The sequence below is a fragment of the Somniosus microcephalus genome, chromosome 9 (assembly GCF_052327205.1).
Source record: "Somniosus microcephalus isolate GS21.2 chromosome 9, FLI_Smic_1.0, whole genome shotgun sequence".
Taxonomy (NCBI): Eukaryota; Metazoa; Chordata; class Chondrichthyes; order Squaliformes; family Somniosidae; genus Somniosus; species Somniosus microcephalus.
This window is the reverse complement of record NC_140995.1, coordinates 28,819,759-28,844,656: the sequence shown is the minus strand read 5'-3', so window position 1 is coordinate 28,844,656 and position 24,898 is coordinate 28,819,759. Positions and strand designations below refer to the sequence as shown.

The 24,898-nt window shown below is 48.2% G+C and overlaps 1 protein-coding gene across 1 annotated transcript in view; it reads right to left on the bottom strand.

Annotated features, from left to right (window-relative positions):
- The window catches only part of csmd1b (CUB and Sushi multiple domains 1b), a 1,295,488-nt gene that overhangs the window by 230,773 nt on the left and 1,039,817 nt on the right, over positions 1–24,898 (bottom strand). Inside the window, exon 44 of the mRNA XM_085996460.1 lies at positions 11,358–11,546. Coding sequence (XP_085852586.1) covers positions 11,358–11,546 — 189 coding nt within the window. The remainder of the gene's footprint in view (positions 1–11,357; positions 11,547–24,898) is intronic.

Below are 24,898 nucleotides of genomic sequence, written 5' to 3'. Positions count from 1 at the left end.
CGAGTTACTAATCTTAGTCCAGCTATCAAGAAAGGCAACAAATAGAAAGGTGAAAAGAAAAGTTCTCCAAAAGGAGAAAAAAAATGAATGTGGAGTCAACCAATGTTCCCTGTAATTATTTTGTCGCCGCGCGGGCCATTGCTGTGCATGCGAAGTTTTTGCATTCAAAAGCCAGCTGCGCGGGATCCCTGGAGCGTCGCACAGCCACGCGGCTGCACAGCTTACAGGGGACATTGGAATCAACCGTGATCAGTCCTCCAAGTACCACCGTCTCCCAGACCTCGAATGACATAAAGTGAGAATGCGAAGCACTCCATGAACCATGAAATGGCATGAGGATAAAAATAGGAAGAAAAAGAAATGTAGTTCACTCCTTACAACGAGCCAGCTTTAGAGGGCATCATAATGAATGCAGTGGTACTATTTATGTAAATATTCTGCCAGTCTGTTGGTGAAAAAAGAACTCTTTATTTGAGTTGCAGCAACTCTATTGGCCACAAGATGGCAGGGCAGGAACACTGTACTGAATGATTTGTTTCTTTAAATCCACATTTCAAAATGGATATAACATTATGGTTTACCAAAAATAGCTGCTTCTGCTATTTAAAGCAAAAGTGCACAGAACAAAAATAAATAAATCTGTCATTCACTTAAATGCTATAAAGTGACATGAATTTTCCCACATGAGATAGAAGGTATAAGAAACAAACTCATTGTCATATAAAAAGCTCTTTTCTATCACACTTGGTGCCTTTAATTAAAAAAAAGTTTACCTGATTATTTAGATTAGGAACAGATCTCTATATGCTACTGGATAATATCCGTTATGAAGCGAATTTGATGCCTTCTTGACTAAAGCAATAAAATTGTGCTGACAATCAGCAGTGAATCAGCAAAGACGCTGTAATTGCTGCTGTGATTTTTGAGTTCAGGGGCAGCCTTAAGGATATGAACACCGCAAGGGAGAAATTCAGATCAGTGAGATTCACCTGCAAATACTTAACATGCTCAGCAATATTACGGTCAACACATGAATGCAGTACAGCACATTTAAGTTTGTATGTGAACTTTGCTGATGTGAATTTCTAACCTTTGATGTTCTGCCAGTATTGGGGGGAGGGGCAGTGAGTTTGAAGTTGGGGGGGGGGGAAGGGGGCGGTGGGTAGGGGTCTTTTCCTTCTGACTCCTGGCTGTCCACTCTTCTCACAACAGTAGGCTCCTAGAGTGAAATCCCATCTGGCCTCGTCTTTGCTTTGTCACTTGTGCCTTCGGTCAGGCAGTGGGATGTGTTGAGATTTGATCCTTGGGCTGGCTCTCAAGCTCTGTTGCTCCCCTCTTTCCTCCCCGCTGCGATCGTGACCCCCCATTCCCTCACTTACCTTGATGGCGGCCAAGGGAGCTTGATATTAGCCAGCCTTAATCCGCCGATCTGTATCGGGATGCCTGCTTGGTACCCCTGCTGTATATAAGGTCAGTGCCTCAAAACCATGACCATCTCTTCGTCGCGGGTATGGGCGACCAGCTGGCATTTATCCACCATGTTGGTTGGCCAAAAGTCAAAATCTAACCCTGTAACTCTTTAAGGGCTGAATTTTCCGTGGTGGTAGCGGGCGTGATCGGTGGCAGGTCGGGCGGGAACCCGTCGTTAACTCGCTCCCACGCGCCTTTCCCACAGGTGCGTCTGTCAGCGTGGGGCCCACCCGACCTGCAGCGGCGGGGGACCCAATTAAAATCATTATTAGGTACTTTACAGGTACTTAAGAGCCTTTCCCCCCCTACTTTTTTAATTTCCCTGCATGGCCACGGGACTCATGCAGCTCGGGAACCATGTCTGTCAACTTGAGGCGTGAGTTCCGTGGCCATTGCTCCAGCTGATTAGATGACAGCATGGAAAACAAACCAAAATACAAACATGTTGATCACATCAGCTAACAGATTGATGGAGATTCTGTTCTACTTGAAAAGCTACTGGTAAATGTTAATTCAGAAATTCCTGAAGGGATGCGAGTGCTGAAGGCTCCCCACCTGGATGGTGAGGGAAATACATTTTTCACTGGCCATTCTCGGCTGTTGCCTTCCAACTCAACAGTAATTGCAGTGAATTGATCAGCACTATAAAAAATGACATATACCATTTAAATAAATGTTAGTGTTGTTTCTGGTCAGGTTTTTCTCACAGTATACTGTGATTGTCCAGTTACAGATTAAATCAAGTCATCAACCATAACAATTTCATTCTCATCACTCATTCCACTGGTTCAATTTGCTTTCAGTTCCTGAATATGACTGATTTAATTTTTCAGTCTGAGACTTTAGGGTGAATTTCTGTGGAGGTTCACTCACTTGTCCATTGTTAACTTTTAACGGAAGAGGTGCAGAAATCCCAGAAACACATTGTAAGCACCACTTACACTGTTTGTCAGGGATTCCGCAGCTCTTCCACTGAACTTGCATAAGATTGTAAATCCACCCCTTTTCAATTACATTTAAAATCTGCTTAATTTTATGTCTTATCTCTACACACACATCTTTTATTTGTACCAGTTACTGATAAAAAGTCTACAGATTTATGACTAAACCACCAATAACTTCCCAATTAATGTACTTTTTAAATTATGTTCTTGATCGTATTTGTAGATGGAGTCATATTACTTAATGATAATTTTATTTAAATATTTCTTTGTCACTCACAAAAAGGCCCAGAAATTCAGGTCTCCACGGGTGAGTACGCATGGGGTACTCACCCGTAAGCCCAATGGAAGTGCCGGTTCTGTGCATGCACTGCGCATGCGCGGGAAACTGGCACTTCCGTTCCCCTGAAAGAAGGGGTTCAGAGGTGGAACGCGTGCACAGGAGATGAAGCGCGTGCGCATCGAACTTATGTTTTTTTTGCAGGTTTTCCCGGGAGGGTAAGTCTCCAGAAGTTTGATGTGTAAAAAGCAGTCGTAAGGCCTGCTTTTTACAAGGTAAGTGGTGAATTAATTAAAATTAAAACTTTTTTCCACAGGTTTATTATTTATAAATACTTTAAAGAAAGGTAAGTTTATTTTTAGCCCCGTTAGAAAATGTAATTAATTTTTTCAAAAATTTAAATTATTGTTTAAAATAGTTATTTCATGTCATTTATAGTTTACTAGCTGGAGTGCCCGGTGGTGCCGAGGCTTTTGAGAGGGCATGTTGTTGTTGGGAGAGAGAGAGAGCGACTGGGGGGGGGGGGGGGAGAAGAGAGAGAGAGAGCGCGACTGGGGGGGAAGAGAGAGAGCGACTGGGGGGTAGAGAGAGAGCGACTGGGGGGAAGAGAGAGAGCGACTGGGGGGAAGAGAGAGAGCGACTGGGGGGAAGAGAGAGAGCGGGTGGGGGGAAGGGAGGGCGGGGGGGAAGGGAGGGCGGGGGGGAAGGGGCGGGGGGGAAGGGAGGGGGGAAGGGAGGGGGGGAAGGGGCGGGGGGGAGGGGGGAAGGGGGGGGCGGGAAGGGGAAGGGGGGGCGGGGGGGCGGCGGGGGGGGAAGGGGGGGCGGGAAGGGGAAGGGGGCGGGGGGGAAGCGGGAGGGGCGGAAGGGGGGGGCGGGGGCGGCGAAGGGGCGGGGGGGGCCCAGGCCGAGAGCCCCGCTCTCCGAGCACCGCCCCCTCCCCCGGCCGAGCCCGATTGCGGCTCTGAGAGATGGCCGGCGGCCGAGCCCCACCCCCCCCGCCGAGTCCCGCCCCCCCGCCGAGCCCGATTGCGGCTCTGAGAGACGGCCGGCGGCCGAGCCCCGTCCCCCCCGCCGAGCGCGGAACAGAGACGCCGCGTCTCACCTGCTCCTGCTGCGCGCGCACCCTGACCCTCGTGGCTGACGCCGTTGCCCTGGGTAACGTGACACAGCGGGGGGGGGGGGGGGAGGTGAGGAGCTTAGCAGAAGCGCAATCACCTAGCTCGGGCCTGGCTGGGCAAGAAAGGCGCAGGCTTTGAGGCCTAAGAAAAAAACGGGGAAAGGTAGGAAAAAGAATGTTCAGGTTAGGTTTACAAATGAGTGATTTTTTTAAAAACAATTTAATAAATTCAATTTTATTTTGGTGGAAATGTATATTTGAAAAGAAAGACGCAGAAAGCAGGAAAAAGAATGGAAGCAAGATGGCGGCGACTCATCTCGGTTCAGAACGATAAGGCCCGCCCATACACGCACCGATTGGTCGACCGTCAGGTCACCAAAGCGTAGGATTGGTCAATCGTCCCGTCAGTCGACCGTAGGAGGGCCCAGCCACACGCGGCAGCAAGCTGCCGTACGATTGGTCGACCTCGAGGTCACTCTGTCGCTAATGAGCAGATAATGAGATGCTAATGAGCGGAATGTTGAAGGTTTTTGGGATACCGCGGGCATGATTTTAGCCCGGCCGAAACGTAAATACGCTTAAAACCGTCTCGGAAGCGTAAGCTTTCTTTGGAGGTAACGCGTGCGTAGGTACGCCCTGTAACTTTCGAGCGCATAGCCCGCCAGACGCACACGCGATGACAGACAGAATGACAGAATGACAGAATGACAGACAGAATGACAGAATGACAGACAGAATGACAGACAGAAGTATCGACCGATTTATATATATAGATACTAGCTGGAGTGCCCGGCGGTGCCGAGGCTTTTTGGAGGGCATGTTGTTGTTGGAAGAGAGAGAGAGAGAGCGACTTGGGGGGGGGGGGGAGAAGAGAGAGAGAGCGCGCAACTGGGGGGGAAGAGAGCGAGCGACTGGGGGGTAGAGAGAGAGCGACTGGGGTGACGAGAGAGAGCGACTGGGGGGAAGAGAGAGAGCGACTGGGGGGAAGAGAGAGAGCGGGTGGGGGGAAGGGAGGGCGGGGGGGAAGGGGCGGGGGGAAGGGGGGGAAGGGAGGGGGGGAAGGGAGGGGGGGAAAGGGGCGGGGGGGAAGGGAGGGGGGAAGGGGCGGGGGGAAGGGGCGGGGGAAGGGGCGGGGGGAAGGGGGGGCGGGAAGGGGGGGAGGGGGAAGGGGGGGCGGGAAGGGGAAGGGGGGGCGGGGGGAAGGGGGAGGGGCGGAAGGGGGGGCGGGGGGGAAGGGGCGGGGGGGGGCCCAGGCCGAGAGCCCCGCTCTCCGAGCGCCGCCCCCTCCCCCGGCCGAGCCCGATTGTGGCTCTGAGAGATGGCCGGCAGCCGAGCCCCACCCCCCCCCCCGCCGAGCCCCGCCCCCCCGCCTAGCCCGATTGCGGCTTTGAGAGACGGCCGGCGGCCGAGCCCCGCCCCCCCCGCCGAGCGCGGAACAGAGACGCCGCGTCTCACCTGCTCCTGCTGCGCGCGCACCCTGACCCTCGTGGCTGACGCCGTTGCCCTGGGTAACGTGACACAGCGGGGGGGGGGGGGTGGGGGGGGGAGGTGAGGAGCTTAGCAGAAGCGCAATCACCTAGCTCGGGCCTGGCTGGGCAAGAAAGGCGCAGGCTTTGAGGCCTAAGAAAAAAACGGGGAAAGGTAGGAAAAAGAATGTTCAGGTTAGGTTTACAAATGAGTGATTTTTTTAAAAACAATTTAATAAATTCAATTTTATTTTGGTGGAAATGTATATTTGAAAAGAAAGACGCAGAAAGCAGGAAAAAGAATGGAAGCAAGATGGCGGCGACTCATCTCGGTTCAGAACGATAAGGCCCGCCCATACACGCACCGATTGGTCGACCGTCAGGTCACCAAAGCGTAGGATTGGTCAATCGTCCCGTCAGTCGACCGTAGGAGGGCCCAGCCACACGCGGCAGCAAGCTGCCGTACGATTGGTCGACCTCGAGGTCACTCTGTCGCTAATGAGCAGATAATGAGATGCTAATGAGCGGAATGTTGAAGGTTTTTGGGATACCGCGGGCATGATTTTAGCCCGGCCGAAACGTAAATACGCTTAAAACCGTCTCGGAAGCGTAAGCTTTCTTTGGAGGTAACGCGTGCGTAGGTACGCCCTGTAACTTTCGAGCGCATAGCCCGCCAGACGCACACGCGATGACAGACAGAATGACAGAATGACAGACAGAATGACAGAATGACAGACAGAATGACAGACAGAAGTATCGACCGATTTATATATATAGATACTAGCTGGAGTGCCCGGCGGTGCCGAGGCTTTTTCGAGGGCATGTTGTTGTTGGAAGAGAGAGAGAGAGAGCGACTTGGGGGGGGGGGGAGAAGAGAGAGAGAGCGCGCGACTGGGGGGGAAGAGAGCGAGCGACTGGGGGGTAGAGAGAGAGCGACTGGGGTGACGAGAGAGAGCGACTGGGGTGACGAGAGAGAGCGACTGGGGGGAAGAGAGAGAGCGACTGGGGGGAAGAGAGAGAGCGGGTGGGGGGAAGGGAGGGCGGGGGGGAAGGGGCGGGGGGAAGGGGGGGAAGGGAGGGGGGAAGGGAGGGGGGAAAGGGGCGGGGGGAAAGGGGCGGGGGGAAGGGAGGGGGGAAGGGGCGGGGGGGAAGGGGCGGGGGGGAAGGGGGGGGGAAGGGGGGGCGGGAAGGGGGGGAGGGGGCGGGAAGGGGGGGCGGGGGGGAAGGGGGAGGGGCGGAAGGGGGGGCGGGAGGGAAGGGGCGGGGGGGGGCCCAGGCCGAGAGCCCCGCTCTCCGAGCCCCGCCCCCCCCCCGGCCGAGCCCGATTGCGGCTCTGAGAGACAGCCGGCGGCCGAGCCCCGCCCCCCCCGGCCGAGCCCGATTGCGGCTCTGAGAGACGGCCGGCGGCCGAGCCCCGCCCCCCCCGGCCGAGCCCGATTGCGGCTCTGAGAGACAGCCGGCGGCCGAGCCCCGCCCCCCCGCCGAGCCCCGCCCCCCCCCGCTGAGCCTGATTGCGGCTCTGAGAGACGCCCGGCGGCCGAGCCCCACCCCCCCCGCCGAGCCCCGCCCCCCCCCCGCCGAGCCCGATTGCGGCTCTGAGAGACGGCCGGCGGCCGAGCCCCGCCCCCCCGCCGAGCGCGGAACAGAGACGCCGCGTCTCACCTGCTCCTGCTGCGCGCGCACCCTGACCCTCGTGGCTGACGCCGTTGCCCTGGGTAACGTGACACGGCGGGGGGGGGGGCGGTGAGGAGCTTAGCAGAAGCGCAATCACCTAGCTCGGGCCTGGCTGGGTTTGAGGCATAAGAAAAAAACGGGGAAAGGTAGGAAAAAGAATGTTCAGGTTAGGTTTACAAATGAGTGATTTTTTTAAAAACAATTTAATAAATTCAATTTTATTTTGGTGGAAATGTATATTTGAAAAGAAAGACGCAGAAAGCAGGAAAAAGAATGGAAGCAAGATGGCGGCGACTCACCTCGGTTCAGAACGATAAGGCCCGCCCACACACACATCGATTGGTCGACCGTCAGGTCACCAAAGCGTAGGATTGGTCAATCGTCCCGTCACTCGACCGTAGGAGGGCCCAGCCGCACGCGGCAGCAAGCCGCCGTACGATTGGTCGACCTCGAGGTCACTCTGTCGCTAATGAGCGGATAATGAGATGCTAATGAGCGGAATGTTGAAGGTTTTTGGGATACCGCGGGCGCGATTTTAGCCCGGCCGAAACGTAAATACGCTTAAAACCGTCTCGGAAGCGTAAGCTTTCTTTGGAGGTAATGCGCGCGTAGGTACGCCCTGTAACTTTCGAGCGCATAGCCCGCCAGATGCACACGCGATGACAGACAGAATGACAGACAGAATGACAGAAGTATCGACCGATTTATACATATAGATTTTTAAAATGTGATTTAAAAAAAAAATTATTTGAGGTTTTAGTGATGTTTTGGGGCTTATAGTATTTATAGGTTTGACAGCCCTTCCTGTCAAACTTATGAATGAAGCATTTCCTGCTACCATTGGCTCTCCATGGCCCACGTGATCCCAGGGGATGTATCGAACTAACTGCCCCCCTGGGATACGCATGCACTGCGTGCCGGCAGTTGGAGGAGGCCCAGGATCACAATTCGCTGTGGGCCCACAGCTCAATGGCTGGCGCGCTAGGTAAGTGCAGGTCGGGGGCTTGCACCCACGGGAAGCCTCTGACCCAAATTTCTGGGCCATAATTTTTATGTTATTGTACAGTAAAGATTACTGTTAGATTAAACTTAAAATGTAATATAGTCAGGGTCCCTTTAAGGATCCCAGCTTATAATGCATCATGAATGACGTCATCAGACCCACTTCATCTAATTGGGCCGGGTAACGCGCTAGGTGAGTTTAATAGGCCCCATTAAGGTAAGTTCATTTTGTACAGTGGGATGGAGTCAGCAACGGGATCCGGACCCGCCGCGGACACCGCCCGCACCGGACCTGCCAAGATAAGGAAAGTTCTGGCCATTGTCTCACTCCTTCTGTAATTCCCTTCCCTCTAGCCTCCAGTCATTTCTGTTTGTCTCCACTCTCTTTTATATGCCTCCCTCTCTCCTCTATATGTCTCGCCTTTTGTCTTTCATTCTCTCATTTGCTTTCTGTCTTCCCCCCTCTCTGTTTCTGCATATCTGTCATTGTTAGATAATGCGCCATAATTTGCTGTAGCAGGGCATCTAACGACATTGTGAAATTAACAGCACAAAGACTGAGAAGGAAGTGTAAGTGGGTGAGTTCAATGTCAAATCAGGTATAGAAAGCAAAATAAAGAGAGGGAAAGAAAGATTGGATTAAGAGAGAGAGAAAAAAGAGACAGAAAGGAACATTTAAAAAAACTGTTAAATTTTACTTTTTTTATATCTCCAACAACAATTAAAACTTGAAGGAATGAGACATAGTTAATAGTTAATTTTCAATGCCAGAAAGGTTGTTTGGCAATAATTAGCAGTAATCACATCGCTAATAGTGTAGTTAGACTGGAATGGACAAGACTTAGCTTTCTGTGGTGAGTTTAGTTTGTATCTACCTCGCAAATACAGGCATTCAATGCATGTCAACGGTGATGCAGACAGCAAGACGCCATTTTCGCAAAGCTAATGGTGGAGATGCACAACTCAGACAGTAACTTTTGGATTGCTGTGTTTAACCGCACATCTCCCCTCAGCTGAAGTTAGAACATAAGAAATAGGAGCAGGTGTAGGCCATTTGGCCCTTCAAGCCTGCTCCGCCAATCAATAAGATCATGGCTGATCTTCTACCTCAACTCCACCTTCCTGCACTATTCCCATATCCCTTGATTCTCTTCGTATCCAAAAATCTACCGATCTCTGTCTTGAATATACTCAACAACTGAGCATCCATAGCTCTCTGGGGTGGAGAATTCCAAAGATTCACAACGCTTTGAGTGGAGAAATTTCTCCTTATTTCAGTCCTAAATGGCCGACCCCTTGTTCTGAAATTGCGACCTCTAGTTTTAGACTCCCCAGTCAGGGGGAACATCCTCCCAGCATCTACCTTGTCAAGCCCTGTAAGAAATTTACACGATTCAGTGTGAGCACCTCTCATTCTTCTAAACTCTAGGGAATATAGGCCTAATGTACTCAATCTCTCCTCATAGGACAATTCCCCCATCCAGGAATCAGTCTAGTGAACCATTGTTGCACTCCCTCTAAGGCAAGTATATCCTTCCTTAGGTAAGTGGGCCAAAACGGTACACAGTACCATTTGCGTATAAATAACGGGGGGGGGGGGGGGGGAGGCGACATTAGCCTTGCCATTACTTTGACAGCAAATTCTGAGCCAATTAATTACTCCCTTTTTTAGCGTCATGCCAGGAAAGAGCCAGCCCAGAGTGCTGTGTGTGTGCGTGGGGGCAGACCCTGGCTCTGCTGGTTGGTCAGGCAGGAGAAGACTGAACCGTGCAGTTACACCTCCACAATCGTGTCAGTATTTGGTTGGTGGAGGATCTCTTCCTGTTGCAATTCCAACAAAGGCAGAGGCCCCAGTTCAGGGTAAGGTGTAGCCAGCTCGGTGAATAAGAGAGGCTTCAGATGGGCTGATAGTGTGGCATTACGGTCACAGGTGGCTCTCGCTGCTAAGGTTTAGGCAACATTAGATTGGGAGAGGGAAGGGTTGCCAAGCTGAAGGTGAAGATGCGGGATAGTTTGAGGCCTGGCACATTGGAAAGTACGGGCAGCAGTCAGGCAGGTAGCACAGAGGGGCACGCAGGGTTGGTGCAGGAAGGGGAAAGGAGCAATCACAGGCAGGTCACTGCAGAATCGTCAATGCCATTTAGGGGTGATGAGGTATGAATTCAAAATTACAATTATTTATTTGTCTGCAGTTTATTATTTTATATAAATACCGATGAAATGTAACAATTAAAAATATTATAATCGACCTGTCTAACGTAATAATGATTGGTATGTTGGGAACTATTGTAGTCGTTATACACCAAAAAAACTTTTTTTGGCCAATGTGATTGGGTCAGTCACAAAAATAACCATAAACAATCATAAAAAGCACTACCAATAAGATTTTGTAAGAAGTCACACAACACCAGGTTATAGTCCAACAGTTTTATTTGAAATCACAAGCTTTTGGAGCGCTGCTCCTTCATCAGGTGAAGTGGAGAGATGCATAAAGACACAGCTTATATAGTCAGAGAATAAGCTGTGTCTTTATGCATCTCTCCACTTCACCTGATGAAGGAGCAGCGCTCCGAAAGCTTGTGATTTCAAATAAAACTGTTGGACTATAACCTGGTGTTGTGTGACTTCTTACATTTGTCCACCCCAGTCCAACTCCGGCATCTCCACACAATAAGATTTTGGCATTTGTTTGGTCCCTGGTTACATGGTTTCGGAATTTAATTGGTTGAAAGGAAGGATGGCGGTCCCAAGTTCTAGGATTTGATTGAGCAAACTACATCCATACATCCTTACGTTTCTACAATCATATACAGTCTATTCCTTTTAATTCAGAGTTGTTTAAGTTGAATTGAAATGGTGAAAAGAGGCCTAGTGCTATTTTATTAAAACTGCTTAATTTGTCTATTGGATAATTCTTTTTTTTTGGTAAAAGAGGGCTTCAAATTAAAAGGAGTAAACTGCATGCCTGCACTTTTACAGAAAGAAAACTATTAATAAGATAGCTAGAAATAAGTATATGTTAATGTATCAGTGTATTGATAAAGGTTTTTTGAAAGAAACCCAGAATAAATAGCTGCAAAGTTGGTCACTACCACACAAAAGCATTCAAAGGAAATGTGAAAAAACACGTTTGGGATCATTATGCCCAATCATAGGATAACTACTAGGAAACTGTGTGATTTACATGGCACACCTCATCACTCAGACCACCATAAGTGATAGAAAATGTCAGAGCACTGTATTCAATTAGCGGCACTGACAGCATTAGCCAGTGGTACACAAATAAGAGGTAATTATAATAGGACACGTCTCTTTAGCACAGGCAGAAACCTAAAGGGGAAATGTCATTTCAATACATAGAGAACTGAACTATCTAGTTGCTGAATATGGCCATTAATAATTCTTACCTTGACAGAGTGGAACTGCAGCATCCCACTGATACAAGCCATTCGGGAACCGTCTACAGGTGGCATTACTCTGACCAACCAATTGGTACCCTGCTTTACAGTAAAACCGCACCATGCTGTTGAGCGCGCCTACTGTCTTGTTCAGCACGCCGCCATTCAAAGGGACGCTGTTCAAGCTGCAATAGGAAGCTGGAAGCACAGAAATAGATTCTCAATTGAATTTCAGCACTCATAACAAGAACATAAAGATGACTAGAAAAGTCGCAATTGCTGGAAATCTGAAATAACAGAAAATGCCGGGAACCTTCAACTGTAAGATCCCATCTGAGCCATTAACCTATCTTTCCTTTTCCGATGCAGGCTGACCTTTTGTGCGATTCTCACACGTTCACTTCGTATTAACAAAATAACACAGATTCTAAGTTAATTTATTTATTCAGCATCATCATTATTTAATGCCTCGGTGACAATGAGTTAATCATGCTCCAACAGCTGCTCCTCTAGCTTGTGCTATTTATGTCAGTCTCTTGGCACACTCTGAGGGTCCACCACAATGCAAGCCGGCCTTTCAGCAACTCAGAAACACAAACTCATTTCCATTTTATTTCAAACACCCATAATATTTGCTAAATTCCAAAGAGGAAGTTAAGTGCGACATTAATTGCGCAAGTATTTCACTGCTGGGAGACCATTACTTTCCAAAAAAAAGTCCTCAAGCCAGATATAATGCTCTACGTTATAATTAACCTATTAAGCCGATATGCAACAGAATCATTTGAGATTGTTTCTTTGATATCTGGTCACGATAATGTATCCTTGGGTTCCAATAAGCAAACGTACTGGAAAAACCACATCATTACAGGTGAGCCACTCAACTGAGCAACTGCAGAATAACTGAGTTTTCAATCTGGAAGAATCCGATTAAACAGTCACTGATTTTTTTAATATATATTTAGATTTCAGAGATTTTAGATATCTACACTTGTCAGATTGTTCTGCAAATTCAACAGTTTTGGAAGACAGTAGATTTCTGGATTAGCATATATAACCAGTGGTGAGTATTTTTCAAAACAGCTGTTACTCCAAAACTTGTTGACAATTCTGATGCTAAGTTTTGGATCATGTAAACTGGCTGATGTGTCTTATTTTATTCAGTAGCTAATATGAGCCATTAAAAAGTTGTGAGCTAATGTGAAGTTCTCTGTCATCATGAAGAGGTGCAAACCATCACATAGAACTGCAAGACATTGTAAATTGCAAAGATGTAGGCTATATTTATATTGCGACAGTGCTAATGTTGCTGGATCTTAACACACGGGCTTTCTCAGCTGCCTTCCTCAGTGAATCTGCTAAATTGTACTCTGGTGTTGCTACTGGCTACAGAACACCCATGTGACGGGAGCCAGAGGCAGCAGCACAACACTAACCCAATGTAAAAGCAGCTGTACAGTCTCTCTGAAGTGGCATAAGTCACTGTGAATCGGTGAGCCATTTTGACTTATTGTCATGACATATTTCATTATAAAGAGGTACAAGTCATGGTGAAACTAAGAGGCATGCGTCATTGTGAGGTAGGTTAAGTTATTATAAAGACTTAGATGCCTTGTGAAGAACTGCCACTTATTATGAAGTAAAGAAGTATTAGCCACTGTGAAAGGATAAAAACACTGCGTGCCAAATGTGTGGGAATCATAGGTAATGATTTATGTGAACTTCTTGAACAAAAAGGTTTTTATACTCAGCAGGAAGGTGATAATTATTCAGCACAATCACAAGCATGAAAATATAGACTAGAGTCGAATCTTAATGTACAGTGAAATATATTTTTCACATAAACCTGACATAAAAACAGGTGAAATATGTATATAAAAGTATGGTGAATATAATGATTGACAACTTGTCATACTTGGTTTCAAATTATCCTTCTAGAGTTTCGGTTTTTCAAAAGGGATCGCAATTGGTCTGTTTATACCTTCAATTTTGTCATCATGATCTCCACATGTCTTTACTTTACGCCATATAGCCATGGCTTAATAAGATTTTTGGCCTTCTCCAGGGCCCAAGAAATGGTCACAACTTAATTTTATCAGCAGCAGTATAACTGCAGTTGGTTGAAAGCTTATTTTTCTTGCCTTTTTTTTTTAAAGCTCGGAAGGGGTATGACCTGGAACGTGCAGCCTTTCAATGTCCAACAGCTGAAAAGTGTTGATTGTGCTTACAGCTCTTCTGCCTGTCTCCACTGCAATGGGCAGTGTAACCATAGCTGTCCAGTCACACACCACTGGATAGGTCTGGTGCTGGCGCGGACACGATGGGCCGAAATGGCCTCCTTCCATGCTGTAACTGTCTATGATTCTATGAAAAACAATATGAACTGAAACATGGCTGTTGGATTTATTCCTAATAGGGGGAAAAAATCCAAAGCACATTGACTGAAAAAAATAGAGGTTCATTTGGGACTTTCAGAACATTCTTATGACATCTTGAATTCAAATCATAGAATCATAGAAAGTTACAGCACGGAAGGAGGCCATTTCGGCCCATCGTGTCCGCGCCGGCCAACAAAGAGCTATCCAGCCTAATCCCACTTCCCAGCTCTTGGTCCGTGGCCCTGCAGGTTACAGCATCCCAAGTGCACATCCAAGTACTTTTTAAATATGGTTAGGGTTCCTGCCTCTACCACCCTTTCAGGCAGTGAGTTCCAGACCCCCACAACACTCTGGGTGAAGACATTTCCCCTCAAATCCCCTCTAAACCTTCCCCCAATTACTTTAAATCTGTGCCCCCTGGTTTTTGACCCCTCTGCTAAGGGAAATAGATCCTTTCTATCCACTTTATTTATGCCCCTCATAATTTTATACACCTCAATAAGGTCTCTCCTCAGCCTCCTCTGTTCCAAGGAAAACAGACCCAGCCTATCCAGCCTTTCCTCATAGCTAAGATTCTCTACTCCCGGCAACATCCTTGTAAATCTCCACTGTACCCTCTCTAGTGTAATCACATCTTTCCTGTAATGTGGTGACCAGAACTGCACGCAGTACTCTAGCTGAGGCCTAACTAGTGTTTTATACAGTTGAAGCATAACCCCTCTGCTCTTGTATTCTATGCCACGGCTAATAAAGGCAAGCATTCCGTATGCCGTCTTAACCACCTTATCTACTTGGCCTGCTACCTTCAGGGATCTGTGAACATGCACTCCAAGGTCCCTTTGTTCTTCTACACTACTCAGTGTCCTACCATTTAATAATTTAAATAATTTAGAAATAAGTCGAAGTTTTATTTTAATTGTTCATTGTGGCCTTTATGTATCGCCTTGTAGTACCAGCAGTCAGCCTTACAGTGGTTCTGACATTATAAATGTACATGTAAACCAAACCTTCAGAGATACCGAGGGCAGAATTTTCTAGTTGTGGTTAAGTTTGGTTTTAGCAGCAAATGTCTGTTGATAAACATGTTCTGTGGTACTTATATATGCAGAGTGGTTGATGTCAGCGCACCAATTACTCACTCATCTCACTCAAGTACAGCAATGTTTAATCAGAGGACTGAACCCAGATCTGAATCACACAAAACATGGCCACAAGGTTCAGAACATAAAGGGGGCAAAGTTCAGCTGCGATGCGCCTGCCGTTGGCGCCTACAATGACGCGGCGCTATGTGGCGACGCGCGTGGCGCTGATGCACGTAGCGCCGTGAAATTCACTGGTAGCGCCCCAAGAAAGAGGGAGAGCGCTTCCAGTACTGCCCACCTCCTGCTTGGGGGTGCTACCACTGAATTTACGGCGCAGGAGCGCTAACTTTTTCGGGCCGCTAAAGAATTTTCTTGACAGATCATCCGCATCCCTGGGAAAAGGGCATCTGCGGGCGGAGCATTGCTCTATTTGCCCAACTTCATAAGGCCTGCTTTTACCAGCGTAAGAGTTTTAAAAAGCAGAAATATAAATTATCAATAATTTATTCATTTAAAAACCTGTGAAATAAGGTGAGGTTATTTCTGGCCCCTTTAAAACATGTACATTATTTTTCAAAAAATTAAATTTTTGTTTTAAATATTTAATTAAATGCCATTTTAATTAATTTAAAAAATGTGATTTTTTTGAAGTGTAGAGGTATTTTCTGCACTATTCCCATTCATACTTATGGCAATTCCGTATGTACGGAACTCACATAAGCATGAATGGGGAGCCCCTTCTTTTATTGGTTGGTCTGGCCCATGTGATCCCAGGGGCGCTTGCGAACTGCCTGCGCCCCTGAGACACGTGGGCCTCTACCCGCGGGTACCCAGGGAGGCCCAGGACCACGAGTCTCCGGACCTCCCAGACCACCAGGTACGCGGGCATTTTATTTGCGGATCGGAGCCTCCGACCGCAAATTCAGGGCCTTTGCCTGAATGCTCATTATGGAGGGGGGCGGGAGGGTTGGGTGGTGGGGGATTTACTCGAGACATGTGGCCTTTTCAGAGAATTAAAGCCCATTAAAAACAACTCAAGTAATCTCTGAGGGAAGTCACCTGAAATTACCATGAGGCAATAAGCTCTGCATCCATCGTTCTGTTAGGCTGGTTAGCTGGGAGCTGTGTCAGCATTCTGTGCAGCAAATGATCAATAACAGGCTGCTCGCACTTGTTCAGCACAAAACAAGTGTTCTCTTCAGTACTTTATTATTGTGTTGACTCAGTATCAATAGATTTTTAAAAAATCATAATTATAGCCATATGTAGCATGAGGTCACTGTATAACACAATGAGAAGAATGGCACGCCAGCAGAATGTGAAAAACAAATTAGAAAGATAAAAGACTTGCAGAACTTTATCCAAGTAATTGGCTAGAAGCACAGCAGCTGCATTAAGAGCTCATGGTCCCGATAGCAAGTCGGAGACACGTTCGGAGCTGGGGGGGCAGCGGGGGGGGGGGGGGGCAGGGGGGAACGGGCAGGTGATATCGAGTGGGAACCCCGGAAGAGGTTTCAGCCCATCGGTCTGTGGCTTTTATTGCAGCCACCGAATCAGAATAGAACTTCCGGGTTTGGCGTCGAATACGCTATAGCGTGGTGCGGACCCACATGACACGGCTTCAACTGGAGAATTTAAAGGGCCAATCCAAAGATGGAATTTGAAGGAGTTAGGAGTTTGAACCAAGAGAGGGTGAAGTCTCAGAATGGATTCAGGACGGTAAAGGGCTGCTCCTCGATTTAACAATTGATGCACTGCTGGGTGCATTGAGGAGTCGGAGAGAGACGCCCTTCCCCAGCAACAGGCAGGAAGAAACCTGCTGCTGCAACAAAGAAGGGGTGGCTGGAGGTGGCCCAGGAGTTCAGCAGCAGGAGCACTGTGCCACGTTCCTGGATTCAGTGCAGGAAGTGCTCTAATGACCTAACCAGGTCAGGAAAGGTGAGTACAGTTGTGCATTCACCTACATCCTGTTGTGCGCATCATCGCCACCCCACTCCCTGCCCTCCCACCCCCCCCCCCCCCGCCCCCAGCTCTGCCTTGCCAAGCCTACTCCATCACATCACTCCTCACTGTGGATGCTGGAAATCTGAAATAAAAACAGAAAATGCTGGAAATACTCAGCAGGTCAGGCAGCATCTGTGGAGAGGGAAAAGGGGGGAGAGGAGGAAAGAATAAAAGGGAAGGTCTGTGACAGGGTTGAAAGCAGGAGAGATTAAAAGACAAAAGGGATGATGGTGCAAGGTGAAAGGAGATGGTAATGGGCCAAGTAAAGAAACAAAAGATGAGTCTAGAAGAGGTGTAAATGGGAATAGCAGAATCATCAACAGCTGCTATCTGAAAAAATGGGGGCAGAGGTTATGGTCTGAAATTGCTGAACTCAATGTTGAGTCCAGAAGGCTGTAAAGTACCTAATTGAAAGATGAGGTGCTGTTCCTCGAGCTTACGTTGAGCTTCATTGAAACAGTGTAGGAGGCCAAGGACAGAGAGGTCAGAGTGGGAGTGTAGCGGAGAATTAAAGTGACATCACTCCTAATACCCACTTACCCTGCACGCGTACCCATCCTTCTCTTTCTATGCATTTCCTAACATCCCCGACGATCCATCCACCACTCCCATTCACCCTGATCCTTATGCAATTTGATACCTCTCCCCGATAGTCACCCTCACAAAATGCATTGCATCCACTGGGTGAACACATGCCATTACAGTCATTCATAGGTCTGTTCTTTCCCTCCTTGCAGGGGAAGAGAGCAGAGAACACTAGGGAGAGGAAGAGGGAGAGAACAGGAGGGGATCCTCCACAGATTTTCCAGGTAACAACTGCAGAGGAGGAAGTGCTGAAGATCAGTGTCATTTCAGCGTCCCTGCCTATCAGAGATGAAGAGATGGGGACCTCCCAGCTACCTGGTGATACAATTAAATATCAGCAGCCCACATGACATACAACACACAGTCATGTTGACAGGACTCATGCTTACCATGCACCAGTTCAGATACTCGCACTTCAGTGGGACCAGTTAGACTGATAGTTGGGCTTTCACCTGGTGACTCACACTTCAAAAGTGAGCAAGAGCAGATGGAGGTGGCAGGGACAGCTGTGGAGAGTCCACATCGGAGGGTACAGCCCTCTCCAAGCTCTGCTCAGCTGGGCACAGATGCTGTACCCCGGGGGCCATCGATGAAAAGGATAATCATTAAGAGGCAGCAGAAAATTTGCAAGCTATTGACAGGCATTCCACGTACACTGTCCACGATTGCAGAGGGAATGAAGGAGTCCACCTCAAGAATGAGTGGGATGATGTCACAGGGGATTGCGAGGGTGTCTTCTTCCATGGATAGATAGGCCAACCCCGAGGAACATCAATCACGGCAACCAATGAGTCCATGCAGGCCGTGACCACAGCCGTGCACAGGCTGGATGTTAACATGTCTGGTGGGTTGAATAGAATGATATATACCTTAGCCTTGGCTGTAAAGCGCAGCACTGATCTGCCCACAAGCTGCTCTCCAGCAGAGTGGTAGGAGTGAAGTGCGGCTGACCCAGGAGAGGGATGATGGCGAAACGAGACTTGGAATTGGGAACTCCACTCAAAGTGCTCCCACTTCTCAATCGTAGTCCACCACCCCCCTCCACCCCCAAGTCAGTATCTGATGGCCGAGCCTGCCCCTGCACAAGGGCAGGTGGAGCAGTCTTTGGCAGGACCTTCACGGGCTCTAACACCTTGAGGTTATTTGCCGAGAGCATCTCAGCAGGGATCTGAGCAGCCTGCCTCTACCTCTGCTGAAGCCACAGGGGTTGCTGCACATAGGAGCAGTAGGAAAAAGAGGAGTAAAGCTTTGTAGTTGCACAAGGTTATGCACATAGGTGTATGAGAAAACGTTAAGTTTCTGTTGTTCAGTAAAAGTCCCGTATTGCCCATTCTTGGTTGCTGGGTGGCAACTCGCCTTTTCAGCTGCTTGTTGATGAATGGGAAGACGTGAATTAACGGGGACCAATGGGGGGATGTGCAATGGGTGGATGGTTGGTTATAGGACTGCTTTATGTCAGTAGGATTGAGGGGTGGTTGCGGGGGAGAGAGTGGCCATTAGATGTGATTGGTTCAATGGTAGCGACTAACTGAACCCTGGCACCAATGTTCCCCCTAAGGTGCGTGGCCATTCATTGATCGGAGGATCCCGCGCAGGGCGCTCCCCAGCTGCTGCCGCTTGAAGATACCGCGCATGTGTGCCGCGCAGCAAATTTAAATGGACTGCACACAAAAATCACAAATTAGAGGGAACATTGCCTGGCACCCCTGGCAGCAATGTGAGTGGCTGGTGCTGCATTGGGATCGCTATCTTCCTCCTCCTCTTCCGTCCGATTTGTCCACAGGCAATGTGCGCTCAGCACCTTGTTCCGCCTGCAGCTCCAGTCCTCGCTACTGTGCAATGTTGTGCTGGACACCTTGGTTGGCGAGTACTGAAGTGCACCTCCAGCTCTGTCTAGGCACCTGAAGTGCATCTTGAGCATGCTGATCGCTTGATCAATGACACACCTGGTTGTCATATTGCTTTCGTTGTACCACTCTTGGACTTCATTGGTGGGGTTTCTCATGGGTGTCATCAGCAAAGTTTGAAGGGGGTATCCTTTGTATCCTAGTAACCACCCCTTAAGTCTGCTTGGACTGCTGCAGGATGAAAGCATCATGGCAGCTCCGCAGGAATCTGGCACACACCTGCACAAATAAAACATTGGCCCGGAATTTGCGGTCAGCGGCGAAGCAAAAGCATTTGCCACTGGCCCCGAAGAAAGTTGCCCACAAAGATCTCGTGATCTCTGGGGCGAGAAGTTTGGCTTTTTCAACTTGCAGTTGAGATCAGTGCAGCTGTTCGTTCGCTGTTACTGCCCACCGCAAAATTCGGGTCATTATGTACGGAACGTCCCCCTTTATTGGGCTCAAAGGTAGACAGTGGATCAATACTGTACATGATTAAGACAGTAAACAGTGAAATGTGAGTCAATTCCAGGATATAGCCAGTGAGCTGCAAATGCAAATTATTCAAGGTTGCACTTCAAAGAGGTTGCATTGAAATGCTTTCGAGACAGGGTGTATTCTGAATGAAGCGTGGTCAATTAAGCTATCAGCAAGCAGAGAGGAAGGTACGCCAGAAATCACTCTCAAAAAGTTAGATATTAATCAATGGAAAGTTATAAAAGCTCAAGGCAAGGGTTGATAGTTCTTTTGTGTTGCAAATCTACCTGAGGATGCGTCCAGGAAAAGGACAATCATATCTATCCTGTGAAAAATGGATCACATCTCAAGTTGCTGCTGCTTGCAAACAAAGCGTATGACAAAGAAGCAGAGCTGAGATGGAACTACAGAAGCTGGGCAGTGAACAAAAGTGCAAAAAAAAACTACCAAATCCGAAATGTATCACAGGACATAACTGATAGTAATTCGGAATCAAGTAAAATCTCTTTCATGTAAGAGAAAATTGGAGAAAAGGGTGAATTTCTGTGTCAAGTATGTGACAACTGCACTGCAGATTGAAGACATGCCAATAAAGTAATGATGGATTCTGGTTGCCTGAGAAACATTATTGATGAGCAGAATGTTGGTTCGAAGCTGAAACTAAGGAAAAGCTTATTATGCTTCTATAAACCTCTGTCAGTGCTCAGTACCTTTATGGAAATAGTAAATACAGCAGACACATCTGATAAAATATGCATTTTGAAGAACACTGCTGAGTCTCTTCTAAGCCTGCAGACAGCACGAGAGTTCCAGTTGCTAAATAAACATAATGGAGTTAACAAAGTGAAGGAAAGCAGCATTGTTGATGAAATATGTACTCGTTCCAAACATCTTGAAAGGCATTGGTAAACTAAAGAGAGTGCAAGTGACCCATTGCTAGATGAAATCATGCAGACAGTTGCGCAATGATAATAAGAAATCCCTGTTCCCTATTAGGAAAAAAAAAATCAAGGAAATGCTACATTTATCAGCGGTGGTGGTTGTACCAAACCTTAGGAATTGTGAATTCTGATTATGTGTGGGGCAGTGTGCTGCAAATAAATCGCTAAGACGAAAACAACCTGGCTTGCTGACACTAAATAAAATCAGATTGAAATCGGCCTGAAAGCCATTGGCCCAGAAATTCTATTTCCTGCGTCTGAATGGTGAGGCCCGAGGTGCACCCAATATTGGGCCCCAGGTCTCATTTCCATCCAGTGGCCGAGCTGCGGAGAGCAACAGGCAGTTTGTCGGTGAAGCGGGATTAAAGATTAGGCCGCTGTGATACCAGCAGCAGCCCTCAAGTAAGTGCAGATGTGAGGTGACCCGGAAGGGGGGAAAATGGGTCAGGAAGTGGGAGGATTTGGTTGATAAGTGGGGCCACTGGGTCGGGAAAGGAGGGGAGAGCGGGTCAGGGAGGCACGGTGAGCGGGTTGGGAAGGTATGGTGAGTGGGTTGGGAGATAGCGGTGATGATCCGGGAGGGTGGCGGGGAGGGGGGGGGAGCAGACTGCGATGGGCTTTGTTCTTTGAATCCGGCTCCTCCCAGCTCCACATTCAGGTAAGTATATATTTAAAACTTAACTTGTTGGTTGTGGGTAAGATGTTCGAAGCAAATGTTAGGGATGCCCTATATGAACACTAGATAGAGAAAGGCCTTATCAGGGACACCTAACATGGCTTCTGGAAAAGAAGGCTGTGTCTAACGAATTTGATTGCATTTTTTGAAGAAATCACTAAGGTAGTTGATGAGGGTAACCTGGTAGACATTGGCTACCTGGACTATCAGAAAGTTTTAGATGAGGTATCTCAAGAGGCTTCCTTACAAGATAAAATCTTAACCTGCTGCAGTGGATTGAGAACTGGATGATTGCCTGTAGGCAGAAAGTTGTAGTCAATGGATTTGGATCAGCTTGAAGACCGGTTACCAGTGGTGTCCCGCATGGATCAGTGTTAGGACCGTTGCTATTTACTACAACAACAACAATGTGTATTAATATAGCACCCTTAACGTAGTAAAACATCCCAAGGCACTCCACAGGAGCGTGATCAAAAAAATTTGACACCGAGCCACATAATGGATGGGCAAAAAATGCTGGCCTTGCCAGCGACGCCCACATCCCGTGAAGGAATTTTAGGGAAGGTGACCAAAAGCTTGGTCAAAGAGGTAGGTTTTAAGGAGTGTCTTAAAGGAGGAAAGAGAGGTAGAGAGGCAGGGAGGTTTAGGGAGGAAATTCCAGAGTTTATGGCTTGGCAGCTGAAGGCACGGCTGCCAATGGTGAAGCGATTAAAATCGGGGATGCGCAAGAGGCCAGAATTGGAGGAGCGCAGAAATCTCGGAGGGTTGTAGGGCTGGAGGAGGTTACAGAGATGGGGAAGGGCGAGGCCATGGAGGGATTTGAAAACAAGGATGGGAATTTTAATATCGAGGCATTGCTCAACCGGGAGCACAGGGGTGATGAGTGAACGGGACTTGGTGCAAGTTAGGGTACGGGCAGCAAAGTTTTGGATGACCTTAAGTTTGTGGAGGGTGAAAGATAGTAAGCCGGCCAGGAGTGCGTTGGAATAGTCAAGTCTAGAGCTAACAAAGGCATTGATGAGGGTTTCAGCAGCAGATGAGCTGGGGCGGGGGCGGAGTCGGGCGATGTTACAGAGGTTGAAGTAGGCGTCTTAGTGATGGCGTAGATATGTGGTCAAAAACCCATCTCAGGCTCGAATATGACGCCAAGGTTGCGAACAGTCTGGTTCAGCCTCGGACAGTTGCCAGGGAGAGGGATGGAGTCGGTGGCTAAGTAATGGAGTTTGTGGTGGGGACCGAAGCCATTTTCTTCGGTCTTCCCAATAGTTAGTTGGAGAAAATTTCTGCTCACCAGTACTGGATGTCTGACAAGCAGTCTGACAATTCAGAGACAGTGGAGGGGTCGAGAGAGGTGGTGGTGAGGTCGAGCTGGGTGTCGTAGCTTGTGGAAACTGACGCTGTGTTTTCAGATGTTGTCACCGAGGAGCAGCATGTAGTTGAGAAATAGGACGGGGGCCAAGGATTGATCCTTGGAGGACACCAGAGGTAATGGTGTGAGAGCGGGAAGAGAAGCCATTGCAGGTGATTCTCTGGCTACGACTGGATAGACAAGAATGGAACCAGGCGAGTGCAGTCCCACCCAGCTGGACGGCAGTGGTGAGGCGTTGGAGGAGGATGGTGTGGTTAACCGTGTCAAAGGCTGTAGACTGCTTGCAGAGAAGGAGGAGGAGGGATAGTTTACCTTTGTCACAGACACACAGTCACATAAAGGATGTCATTTGTGACTTTGACAAAAGCCATTTCGGTACTGTGGCAGGGGGAGAAACCTGATTGGAGGGATTCAAACACGGAGTTCTGGAACGATAGGCACGGATTTGGGAGGCGACAGCACATTCAAGGACTTTGGAGAGGAAAGGGAGGTTGGAGATGGGGCAATAGTTTGCAAGGACGGAGGGGTCAAGGTTTTTTTTTTGAGAGGGGTGATGATGACAGAATTGAAGCGGAGGGGGACAGTAACTGAGGAGGGAGAACCGTTAACAATATTAGCTAACATGCGGGCCAGGAAGGGAAGTTGGGCGGTCAGCAATTTAGTGGGAATAGGGTCGAGGGAGCAGCAGGTGGGTTTCGTGGACAAGATGAACTCGGAGAGGGCATGAGGAGCGATAGGAGAAAAACTAGACAAAGGTGAGAGTTCAGGGCTAGAGCAGGGGGAAACTTACAGGAAGTTTGGCCCGGTGGGCATAGAGAAGGGAGGGAAGCGGCAGAGGCAGCTGAATGGATAGACTCTATCTTAGTGACAAAGAAGCCCATCAGCTCCTCACACTTGTTGGAGAGGAGGGTGAGGCAGGGGAGAGGGGTTTAAGAAGAGAAAAGAAGCCGGGGGTGTGATAACTATTTTCATTAATGATTTAGATGTGGTGTTGTGGAAATGATCTGCAAGTTTGCGAATGACACCTAAATATATGGGCGCGTTAGGACTGTAGAGAATGCTCACCTACTGCAAGCAGATCTTGATGTGTTGGAAGAACAGGCCCATGTTTGGCAAATAATGTTTAACTTAGAAAAGTGTAGTTTTATGCAGGTGGGCAGATCAAATGCTGAATATAGTTACACTCTACAGGGAACAGAACTAAAGCCAGTGGTGAAAAAAGACATCTGGATGTTATAGTGCATCGCTTACTAAAGGTTCATGGCGAATGCCGTGAAGGTATAACTAAACAAACAGGATTCGTAGTTGTATTCAATGGACAACTCAGTAGAAAAACAAAGCCTTTTACAAGACCTTGGTTAGGCCTCAGTTAAAATACTGTGTCCAGCTTTGGTGGGGGATACTGAGGCTTTGTAAAGGGTGCAGAGGAGGGCCACAAGATGACTTCCTAGATTAAAACAACTTAGTTACCCAGTTAGGCTCAAAGAGCTGGGTCTGTATACTTTGGAGAAGGAAGACTCATGGGCGATTTGATCGAGTTTTATAAAATAATGAAGGGACTGGATTGTTCTTATGTGGAACAATTATTTCAATAGATAGGTTAAGGAGGATGAGGGGTCACGTTTACAAGTTATGTAAGGGCAGAACAAGGTTGGATGTTCTTCCTTTTCCAGCTGCAGGGCATTCTGAAGGGGGAGGGTGAACAGTCAGAGGTCGTGGTTCACATTGGGACTAATGACATGGGTAGGAAGAGGGATGAGGTCCTGCAGCAAGAATTTAAGGAGCTAGGCAGCAGACTAAAGAGCAGGACCTCAAAGGTTGTAATCTCTGGATTACTCCCGGTGCCACGTGCGAGTGAGTATAGGAATAGGAGGATAGAGCAGATGAATGCATGGCTAAAGAGTTGGTGCAGGAGGGAGGGCTTTAGTTTCCTGGATCACTGGGCCTGCTTCTGGGGAAGGTGGGACTTGTACAAGTCGGACGGGTTGCACCTGAACCAGAACGGGACAAATATCCTTGCGGGGAGGTTTGCTAGCACTGTTCGGAGGGGTTTAAACTAACTTGGCAGGGGGATGGGATACAGAGTGGAGCGATAATAGGGGGTGATGTACAGCCAAATATAGAGGAAAAAATAAGTCAGACTGGAACGCAG